Source organism: Cottoperca gobio, chromosome 12 (genome assembly GCF_900634415.1).
Source record: "Cottoperca gobio chromosome 12, fCotGob3.1, whole genome shotgun sequence".
In the NCBI taxonomy this organism is placed as follows: Eukaryota; Metazoa; Chordata; class Actinopteri; order Perciformes; family Bovichtidae; genus Cottoperca; species Cottoperca gobio.
This window is the reverse complement of record NC_041366.1, coordinates 21,949,848-21,961,993: the sequence shown is the minus strand read 5'-3', so window position 1 is coordinate 21,961,993 and position 12,146 is coordinate 21,949,848. Positions and strand designations below refer to the sequence as shown.

At 38.9% G+C, this 12,146-nt stretch overlaps 1 protein-coding gene across 1 annotated transcript; it reads left to right on the top strand.

Annotated features, from left to right (window-relative positions):
* The first annotated feature begins 342 nt into the window (after positions 1-342).
* pstpip2 (proline-serine-threonine phosphatase interacting protein 2) lies at positions 343-11,541 on the top strand. Its single transcript, XM_029444649.1, has 14 exons — positions 343-473; positions 1,507-1,607; positions 3,289-3,363; positions 4,664-4,698; positions 4,788-4,894; positions 4,973-5,035; positions 5,853-5,945; positions 6,627-6,672; positions 7,105-7,184; positions 7,269-7,367; positions 8,152-8,248; positions 9,786-9,870; positions 9,986-10,017; positions 10,803-11,541. The coding sequence occupies exons 1-14, from the start codon at positions 441-443 to the stop codon at positions 10,856-10,858; spliced, it is 1,002 nt and encodes a 333-aa protein (XP_029300509.1). The 5' UTR covers positions 343-440; the 3' UTR covers positions 10,859-11,541.
* Positions 11,542-12,146: the final 605 nt, after the last annotated feature.

The following is a 12,146-nucleotide window of genomic DNA, read 5'->3' as shown; positions in this document are numbered from 1 at the left end:
ACTTATACCCTCTGTACAAACCTGTATTTTTCACCAGATGGCAGCACATTCAAAGCACATTGTGAAAAGTTTAACTTTCTATTTCCTCTAGATCTTGGCTTTATGGATGTGTAACTTCCCCAAAAAGATTATTAAAATTGACAGTTCGTTGAACTTCTTTTAAATTGTTTTTTTAATAGTGTAATATTATCATCTTTATTACGATTGATTTAAATAATCCTCAATCTTTTCCAGAATGTGCTGACATACATAAAATAGATGTTTCTTTATTTTTTACAAAATTCCCATTCGTTATCAAAAACCTCAACGCACGTGCACACGATCCTGATGTAGTTTTATTAATCCTCACTGCGCATGCGTCAGTCGCCCGGCTGCCCGGCCCTCGCAAACAAACAGCTTCAGTGACTTTCAGTCAGCTCACGAGCTCAACCAGCTGGAACATGAAGAACCTTCATTTCAAGGATTTCTTTTGGGTGAGTTTGTAGAGCTGTGTTTTCTGTTTATTTACTCATTATTATTTTTAATAACAGACGTTTTAGTGGAACAAAAAGTCGCAATCTCTCGAAAGTTAAATCATAATTAGGATATGTGTTGCCACTTGTTCTATCTGTAGTTTCTCAGTTGTGTTGGGAATTTAAAATACTTTTATGTTTGGCATCAACAAAACAGCTTTGGTAGGTTTAAGTATTCAGATCCTTTACTTAAGTAAAAGTACTAATACCACGCATTAGTCACTTAAAAGTCCTGTATTGCAAATGTTACTGAAGTATAATGCAGAAAAATGTCCCCTAGTGTTTTACTATTATATATTATATTATTGTATCATGTTTTACTGCTGCATTAATGTGTAAATTGCATTTTATTGTTGTAGTTGTTTGAGGTGAAGCTCATTTTAATCTACTGTATATGCTGTTGGGTCATTTAATCTACAGCTATGCATCATGTTCTATAATCTGATCACATGTTTTAGATGTAATAATGTAATACATGGCTAAATATGTACAAAATATAAATGTAGTGAATTAAAAAGTACAATATTTACCTTTTAAATGTAGTAAAAAAGTAGCATAAAATTGAAACACTCAGTTAAAGTCAAATAAATCCAGTACTTAGTATATTCGACACATTTCTTAGAGACTGTTGTGTAATTATTAATCAGTTACATGGCTTCATATCTTTTATAGAAAGTCAATAAGCTGCTGATTTCGACATGGCGAGGATGATTATAGGCTGTTACCCTCAGCTTACCTAAATCACGGAGAAGTACACTTCAAAACATCAATTTACATCTCTGTGTCAAAGACCTTAATGCTGAAGTGTTTATTTATGTCTGCGTGTCGCGTCGTCCTGCGAAACTTCACCGTGTGAATTTAGAGTAAAGCCAGTTTAGAGTGTGTGTGTGTGTGTGTGTGTGTGTGTGTGTGTGTGTGTGTGTGTGTGTGTGTGTGTGTGTGTGTCAGAGTGCAGGTCTGACAGCATTTCTAAAGCATCTTGTCTTTGTGACAGAACTCTGACCTGACCTGCACCGGTGGCTATGATGCCATCATCCAGTATCTCAATGAAGGCAAGAGGACGTGCAAGGAGGTGGAGGATTTCATGAAGGCCAGGTAATGATGAGATGCATATCAGAGGCAGGAACGTGTGTGTGTGTGTGTGTGTGTGTGTGTGTGTGTGTGTGTGTGTGTGTGTGTGTGTGTGTGTGTGTGTGTGTGTGTGTGTGTGTGTGTGTGCACATGAAGTGGTTTTCAGTTTACTTTCACGCAGATTCATTTACGGGAAGATAGAAAAAGACACTCAGCGAAAAACAAGACAACAAAGCTAAAAATAAACATTATTTTCAGACTATGAATATAAAAAGTATGGCTGCACTATATAATGTTTTTTTATTTATGTTAGTTAAAGAGAGAATCATTGGAAAACTGCACTTTAATTAAAAACATTTTTAATACAGAAATGGTTTAATATCTATTTATTTATTTTAGTAATATTATCTTTAATATTCAACAAAGTTATCTAAAGTGTTCAATGTCAATACACTAATATTATTAATTAAGAATATAGTTTTAAGAATATATAACATGCTGGATTTGAAGTTTGACACTTTTCCAGCGGTGCAGCCTTCTGCCAATCGAAGGAAGAAATATTAGTATTAAAGACAAATAACCTTCGTGCAAAAGTCAACAATCGGTCGATGTAGAAAGTATGTTAGCGCTGCAACGATTAGTCGACTAATCAATTACTGTTTTGCTGATCAATGAATCGTTAAAGTAAAGTCAGAAAAAGCTGTTTTCAGCCTCAAATATGGAGATTTTCCTGCTTTTCTCTGTTTTATATCATATTAAAGTGAAAATCTTTGTGTTTTGGACACAAGACATTTAAAGACAAACGCTGGACTGTGAGAAACTCGGACTTGTTTCACTATTTTCTCACATTTTATAGAAACGATTCATCTAGAAGATAATCTGCAGATAATCAATGAGGAGAATAATCGCTGGTTGCTGTGAACAAACCTGCAAATTTCCTCAAAATTCAAACTTTTGTTGTGGTAATATTCTGATCTGGGAGAGTTGCTCTACTTTTATATGAAATCTGCAGTTAACCAGGTTTATAGCTGCTCTACTGAAGCTCCGAGCATTTCATAACACTTCATGTATCGCAGCATTATGTACACAGGCATACAAAGTTTCACATTCAAATTGGAATTTCCTCCTTCCTCATGTGATAACTAATCTGTACACACACACAGAAAGCAGCACTATGGAAACATGCTTGAAGTGTTTTGTGGTATGAAGTAAGAACATCAAGAAATCACGTGTGCTACGTATGAATACAAATAAAGCAAATACAATGTTTTATTATAACATGTAGTGTACTTAGCATGCAAAACATGACCAGTGCATGCGTACTATTTGTCATAACTAGTATGTTCATTGATTTCATTTGTGCAGAAATGCATGCGTGCAAAAGGTTCACAGACACAGAAACCCCTTGTTGTGTATCCCGAGTGAAGCACCTTGTTATTTGACTTCCTGATTATGCAGACTCCATAAAATGATAAGGAATATTCAGCATCAGAACTAAAAGTTCCCACCGGTTATTTCCTGGTGTCCTTGTCTGTTTCCATGCGTGCATCAAAGCTTTGGATTTAAACTCGCATTTAGCAGGCAGCAGGGTTGTTTTGGATATAAATAAGTTCATAAATTCATATTTGACATTTGACAGTTTGCAATGTATCAGGTAAATAAGGGTTCTGTGTGTTCTCTCACGTCTGGTTTCTGGTTGTTTCAGAGCATCCATTGAAGAGAAGTACGCCAAAGATCTCCTTGGTTTGTCCAAGAAGGTGTGTGGATACAACGAGATGAAGTAAGTGTCCTCCGTGTTGAGACTGTTACTCTGTGTTGGAGCACATCTGCGGACAGCGAGCCTGAGAACACCAGTGTGTCTGCGGGACGGACATGACCAGTGCGTCTGCGTCTGCGGGACGGACATGACCAGTGCGTCTGCGGGACGGACATGACCAGTGCGTCTGCGTCTGCGGGACGGACATGACCAGTGCGTCTGCGGGACGGACATGATCAGTGCGTCTGCGGGACGGACATGACCAGTGCGTCTGCGTCTGCGGGACGGACATGACCAGTGCGTCTGCGTCTGCGGGACGGACATGACCAGTGCGTCTGCGTCTGCGGGACGGACATGACCAGTGCGTCTGTGGGACGGACATGACCAGTGCGTCTGCGGGAAGGACATGATCAGTGCGTCTGCGGGACGGACATGACCAGTGCGTCTGCGTCTGCGGGACGGACATGACCAGTGCGTCTGCGGGAAGGACATGATCAGTGCGTCTGCGGGACGGACATGACCAGTGCGTCTGCGTCTGCGGGACGGACATGACCAGTGCGTCTGCGGGACGGACATGACCAGTGCGTCTGCGTCTGCGGGACGGACATGACCAGTGCGTCTGCGTCTGCGGGACGGACATGACCAGTGCGTCTGCGGGACGGACATGACCAGTGCGTCTGCGGGACGGACATGACCAGTGCGTCTGCGGGACGGACATGATCAGTGCGTCTGCAGAACGAGCGGTGAAAGCAGAGTCTGGACACCGAGCGTGGGATCATTCTCACTCTGTGGTTGAAAGTGAAAAGGAAGATTGCATTATTTTTGTCTTCAATAATGTTGTTTTAGTTTGTCAGATTTTGTGTGTCAGTGTTTCTTCATCATAAAGCCTAGTTCCCTTTCTGTCAGCGGTCACTTTGTTCTGAGGAGGAAGGAGGGGGGAGGGGGAGACCAGGAACATCACTTACTTCATTAAACCACAGTGGTTTAATAATAACCCCTTCTATTAAAGGTACTCTTAGCTGGTCTTTGTATTTCTCACGAAAAGAAATAATGAATTTGTGAATGAAACGTCTGATAAAACATCGTATTCAGTTTCATTAAGAGAAACAAAAGAAGGTAGAAGAGCAGCTGGAGAGCGCAGACCTACAACATGGCCGTCTCCATAAGTGAAAAGTCATGTATCTGTATCTGCTCCTCGTGGAGGTGGTGATGGAGGTGGTGATGGAGGCCTGATCGTCCCGACTGCTTCATAAAGAGGATGCTTTGAAGTCGTTTACTTCTTTTGTGTGAAACCCTTTAATCGTCTTTTCCTTTTCTTTCTAAGCACATTGAAACGATCCCTGGACATGTTCAAGCTACGTAAGTGCTTAACATCTTTGAGTTGTGATAACACCGTCTGTTTTCTGTGTAGCTCAGAATATAACGCGTGTTTTCTTTTCCCCTCGCAGAGACGGAACATGTCAGCCTGTCGCACTTACAGCTGGCGCAGAGCATGAGGGAGGAGGCCAAGAAACTGGAAGACTTCAGAGAGAAACAAAGAGACGCGAGGAAGAAGGTCGGTGCTTTCATCAGCCGTGTGCTGCGCAGTGGTGGCGTCTCTGCAGGCTGACGAGACAACACTTTGTCATTTCAGATGGAGCAACAGATGGATGCTCTGCACAAACAGAAGTCTGCACAGTTCAAGAAGACAATGGATGTAAGTTAGTTATTACTTGCAGTGTGTTATAGATTGAGCGTGTGAACGTGTGAATCACCAGAGTTGATGCACAGTGATTGACCTGCCAAACCACAGACGCACTGCATTTAGATCTGCAGGTCTTAAAGCGACAGCACCAAACTCATTCTAGTCCACTCGTGATTCTAGGGTTTCAGTTGTGTTGTGAAAACAGTGAACACACCAGTCCTGTCCTGTCTCCGCTCTTCCTCTTTGCTGGGGGAAGTTGTGTCAACAGTCTGGGAAGTGAATCACACTTAATGCCATCAAACTCATTGTCAAAAGCAGAAGTACGTGAAGTATTCAAATGAACATGTGGGGAGAGAACACCACGACTCCACCGACACACACTCTGTTGGTGCTAATGCTGACACCTTTAATGCTAATTCCTTTAATGCTAACACCTTTAATGCTAACACCTTTAATGCTAACACCTTTAATGTTAACTCCTTTAATGCTAACTCCTTTAATGCTAACACCTTTAATACTAACACCTTTAATGCTAACACCTTTAATGCTAACTCCTTTAATGCTAACACCTTTAATGCTAACTCCTTTAATGCTAACACCTTTAATGCTAACACCTTTAATGCTAACTCCTTTAATGCTAACTCCTTTAATGCTAACACCTTTAATGCTAACACCTTTAATACTAACACCTTTAATGCTAACTCCTTTAATGCTAACACCTTTAATGCTAACACCTTTAATGCTAACTCCTTTAATGCTAACTCCTTTAATGCTAACTCCTTTAATGCTAACACCTTTAATGCTAACGCTAATGCTAACTGTGTTGCAGTCGAAGAAGACGTACGAGCAGAAGTGCCGAGATAAAGAGGAAGCAGATCAGAACGTGAACAGAAACACCAACAACCCCAAGCACATGGAGAAGGTACGGAGGCGAAGAATGACATTCAAACTTGGAACATTTATTCCTCCACCTTTTTGGATTTACACGGGTTGTGTTTTGGATTTGCTGCTTTTATTTGTTGCATATTATTGCAATTTAAAGACGGTTTAATCGCAGGAGGCAGCAATATTTACCTTGTGGTGCTGCAGAGATGTTTTACAGACTTAAACATAAATCTTTCTTTGGTACAAATCCTCACAAACTAAATAACTTTATTATATTTTTCAATGAAAGTGAGAATAAATGATGCATAAATGATCATTCCCTTTAATATCTTGAATCATGTCGCAATATCAGTTCAGTCTTTAAGAATAAATACATCTAAAGATTGTCAATAATAATAAAAGTTGTTGCTGTAAACTGTATTATTGGCCCAATAAAGAACATAGCAGCACGGGGAAGCTTATTTACGCATCATAACTTTATTAACGAGTTATTAATAATTCATTAGAAAACAGACTTTAATTACACTTCTGTAAAAACATACGTGTCCCAACAATTCATGCTTTTGTGCATCTGACTTCCTCCTGTGTGTATCGGGTTGCTTGTGTCTGAGCGGCGTACTGTTTGTTCATTTGATCTTTTCGAGCTGTGACTTCTGCAAAATGTTGCTCGTCATCTGCTGAAGACTTGACACTCGCACGTTCTTTATTCACCTTTCAGCTCTACTCCAAGGCACAGCAAGCGAAACAGAATGCAGAAGAAGCAGGTAGGTTAACAGACATCTGCATCATGTGTCGGCTGCACACACACACACCTACACACACACACACACACACACACACACACACACACACTCTGTTTTCTACTGAAATATCTCAACAACTTCCAAGAAATTTGTTCCCCAGAGGATGAACTTCTGACTGACCCGGTGACCTTTCCTCTCCATTAGCTTCACATTTGAGAGATGTTGCTCAGCATCTGTTTGATGGATTGCAACGACATTCAGTACACACGTGCATGTTCACCACAGCTCCTGCAGGACTAACGCCATCCCCGTCCGCTGTAGTTCCTGTTTAGAGCTAGTTAGCTCCATGCTAACACGCTAACTAAGAGGGTGAACATGGTAAACGTTCCTGTTAAACATCAGTGTGAGCGACTGCAGTGTTAAGATGTTTACAGTGATGTGTTTGATTGGCAGACAGGTTGTACCTTCAGAACGTGTCCACGGTGGGAAAGGTTCGAGATGAATGGCTGAAGGCTCACGTCAGAGCCTGCGAGGTGAGACTTCTTCATTACTTACAGAGTTCGACTTCCACACACATCCTGTGAATGTTTCCTAATGCTTCTGTGTTCTCTTCACAGATGTTTGAGAAACAGGCGATGGAGCGCATTAACTTTCTGAGAAACACCGTGTGGACTCACCTCAACCAGCTCTCGCAGCAGTGCGTGACCAGCGATGAGGTGAGGCCTCACGACCTTTAGAGACCTCCCAGTCTTGTGATGATTCTCTTCGGGCTGTTGTTAAGCGCTTTAGCAGTCAGCAGACTAGCTGGGGAACAAAGTGGAGCATGTAGCTGGTAAAGAGGAAGATATTTCATGAGGAGCTGGAGGGGACCACAACCAGAGAATATTAAACTTACCTGACATTATATCCACTTTATAACTTTGTGAGGTGATGACATGTCAGTGTCGTGTTCACAGCTTGTGGTTAAATACATCTATTAATGCAGGTTTCCTTTTCTTATTATTGGTATTTAAAGTCAAATCAAAAGCATCTGATGACCCCATCCTATTAAAGTCAAACAGTATCAAACAGTATTTATTCTATAAACACTTACGTCAATATAAATACATTGAATGTGACAAAAAACATAAGTGAGACAACTCTTTTTTTTTATAAACGGAATAAAAAATAAAAATAATAAAAAAAAACATTAATAATAAAATTAATTTAATTAATTAATTAATTAATTAATTAATTAAATTAATTAAATCATAAGAAAGCAGAAAATATATAAAAACAATATTTAAAAGTTACAAAAAAATAAAATAAAATCTATAATATGGAGTCAGTAATACAAAAGTACAATATCAGTGGTGTTCATATTGCGTAACGTTTCTGAGCCTCTTGTAGAAGATGTCAAATGATGTCGACCACGTGTTGCATTATCACACCTCCCAACATTATCTATAAAGACATTGGACTCTGATCTGTGTGTGTGTGTGTGTGTGTGTGTGTGTGTAGCTGTATGAGGAAGTGAGGAAGTCCTTCGAACAGTGTGATGTCCAGGAAGATATTGGACACTTTGTAAACCTGAGGCGGACCAACGACAAGCCACCAGGTAATCAGGACTCAACACACTCTGTTAATAATGAACCAGGAAGTCAAAGTCTTTATTTGTCTCTACGGAAATGTGTCTGAGACATACAGGCTGCCACGTCACACACACCCGAGCGCTGCAGGGGGGGACGTATCTTTGTAGGACGAGCCAGAAGTTAGCGTCGCCCGCGTTCCCTCGACGTGAAGCCGATGGGATGTTTCTATTGGCTCTGAGTTAAGGCAGGATAATCACACATGTTGATCTAATGTTCGGCGTGATGACGTCTCATTGTCTTATTTCTGTATGTAGCACTGATGTACCGACAAGGTTCTTGCTGTTCGGAGTCGTACCCTCGTGATCGTTTGCTCTTATTGTAAGCGTCAGCTAAATGTAATTTAGTCACTTGTTAGCAGAAGCAAGCTTCAAAAGTCACGAATCACGAAGAATATCAGGAATTTATATTTATTAATAAACCACAACTGACTTTGAGACGAAGGAACAGGAAGTGCAAAACTAATTTCTGCAGCGCTCTATTGTAGTGCAGTAACATAACACACACACACACACCTACACACACACACACACACACCTACACACACACACACACACACACACACCTACACACCTACACACACACACACACCTACACCTACAACCTACACCTACACGCCTACAACCTACACACCACACACACACCTACACACCTACACACACACACCTACACACCCTACACACACACACACACACACACCTACACACACACACACACACACACACACACACCTACACACCTACACACACACACCTACACACACACACACACACACCTACACACCTACACACACACACACACACACCTACACACCTACACACACACACCTACACACACACACCTACACACACACACACACACACCTACACACCTACACACACACACCTACACACACACACACCTACACACCTACACACACACACACCTACACACACACACACACACCTACACACCTACACACACACACACACACACACACACACACACCTACACACACACACACACACACACCTACACACCTACACACACACACACACACCTACAACACACACACAACACACACACACCTACACACACACACACCTACACACACACACCAACACACCACCACACACACACCTACACACACACACCTACACACACACACACACACACACACACCTACACACACACACACACACACACCTACACACACACACCTACACACACACACACCTACACACACACACACACACACACCCTCCTTTCAGACGCTCCTCGTGTCCTGAGTTGAGGAGCTTCACTGATGGAGGGATGAAGGAGGTTTTTAAAATTCAGGCAGCTTCTGTTCTGAGAACACACACACACACACACATCCACACACACACACACACACACACACACACACACACATCCACACACACACACACACACACACACACACACACACACACACACACACACACACACACACACACATGTTGTTTCATCAGTTGCCAGGTTGTGAACACTATCCCCCTCCAACAGCTCCAGTTGTGTACGAGAACTTCTACAGCGGTCTGCGGCCTCCAGCCGGAGCTCCACCCGCTCGACTGCCTCCACCCATCACCAGGTGATCAGGATCTGTACATTCAGCACTTTACACACACTTCTTTACACACACTTCTTTACACACACTTCTTTACACACACTTCTTTACTCACTGACCTTGTTTTGTGACTTTGCAGGAGGGGGCCGTTACCTGATCCCACACACAACAGTAAGCGGATGTTTTTATATTTGTTTTACTTAAATACTGTGGTGGAAAGTAACTAATTACATTTACTAAAGTACTTTACTTATGTACAATCTTGATGTACTTGCACTTTACTTGAGTGTTTCTATTTTAAGCTTCTGATATCATGTTAATATTACACATATTATAAATATTGTGTCAATAATTCCTCACAAATGAGTGGAATTAATTTGCCAAAAAAGACACAAAAACTCAATGAACAAAGTTAAAGAGGAATTTGACTGATAGCATTATTATTATTATTATTATTATTATTATTATTATTATTATCATTATTATTATTATTATTATTACTATTATTATTATTATTATTATTACTACTATTATTATTATTATTATTATTATTACTATTATTATTATTATTATTATTATTACTATTATTAGCATTATTATTATTATTACTATTATTATTATTATTATTATTATTATTATTATTACTATTATTATTATTATTATTATTATTATTATTACTATTATTAGCATTATTATTATTATTATTATTATTATTATTATTATTCTCTTAAATTTGGTTTATATCGTGAATTCTTTGGCAACAACAAGCGTGTAGTGCAGAACCGCTGCAGAATGCATCAATAATTATAATACAATAATATAATATATCTTATTCTGCATTATGAGTACTTACTGTACATGTTTTTGTACTTTAATGCTTATACTTTAGTACTCAGTTTGAATGCAATGCGTTCACACCGTGTGAGTGTGAAACTAAAGATATTTTGATCTTGCAGATGATACGATCTACTCGACCGTGCAGGACGCAGGCTACAGTCTGATCCAGTACTAACACACACCTGCTGTTCACGCTGCAGCGGTGTGACGGACGCGGGGTTGTGTGGCATTAATACATTTATTTTATTGTTCTTGTGTTTTAAAAATCAAAACAGGCTAAAATAAAGTGTTTTGATATAAAATGTGATGATAATCGTAAAACAGTGGCATCAAGGTTAAGTGCTGTGTAACTGTCCAGATATAGAGTGTATGTATTGTGTTTATATTATATATTGCAAAGCTCTTCTGTGTAACTGCATCTTAATTTATCTCCAGTCTTGTATTTATTTTTATCAAACTGAATAGAAATTCACAAGATAAGATCGCCTGTCGTCTGCTTACTTCGTTTTCATTTCCTCTTTGATGTGAGACCAGCGTGACACACACACACACACACTCTCTCTCTCTCCGTGTCCATATAGATTACTACAGACCCTGTTTTTCTTATTTCTTTCCATGAAAGTCCTGTTCTTTGTCATCTAACCTGCAAACACTTTGGCAGTCTGACAGTCAGTCACTAAAATAGATGCAACATGCAATGTTTTCTGAATACTTGAGGGTCGTTGGAATGTTTTCTTTTGTATGTTTACGGTGACTAGATTTGAAACTGCAGGAGTAGAGACGGAAGATTAAATGTCATTTCACCGTGAAACTGACCTGGTGTTGGTTCTGTATGAATAAAGTAACAAAGCACTTCAAGTTTGAAAGTTTCTCTATTGTCTTACAGAAAGTACAGCAAGTATTTAAATATATACTGTATATATATACACTGTATATATAATATAGAAATATATATATACTGTATATACAATATAGAAATAAATAAATATATATATACTGTATATAAATATATACAAAAAAAAATATAATTATTTTATATATAAATATTTATATATTTCTTTTTTAAATATATATAGAAATATGTATATATATTTTTTAAATATATAAATATTTAAAATATATATATATATAAATGTTTATATATTTAAATATTTAAAATATATATATATATTTATATATTTAAATATTTAAAATATATATATATAAATGTTTATATATATAAAATAAATATATATATATATTTAAATATATATATAAATTGAATTATTTCTTTTTTGTCAGGTGTTTGTTGTTGCAATACTCATTTCGGCCACAAGAGGCTGATGTGCTCCACTACTCCATGTTCTAAAAGGACTAAAACATTTCTTTCTTCCATGAGTTTAGATGAAACTTCATCACTATCTTTAACTTACTGTTTGGTGCCTGCGTTCCCATCTTCTTCATCATTATTGTATAATATTTAA

Excerpts from the sequence above, each read along its gene's own strand:
- pstpip2 (XM_029444649.1), top strand. The coding sequence starts at position 441 with ATGAAGAACCTTCATTTCAAGGATTTCTTTTGG. Across the intron at positions 1,608-3,288 it reads GAGGATTTCATGAAGGCCAG|AGCATCCATTGAAGAGAAGT; the intron begins GTAATGATGAGA and ends TGGTTGTTTCAG. Across the intron at positions 3,364-4,663 it reads TGTGGATACAACGAGATGAA|CACATTGAAACGATCCCTGG; the intron begins GTAAGTGTCCTC and ends TTTCTTTCTAAG.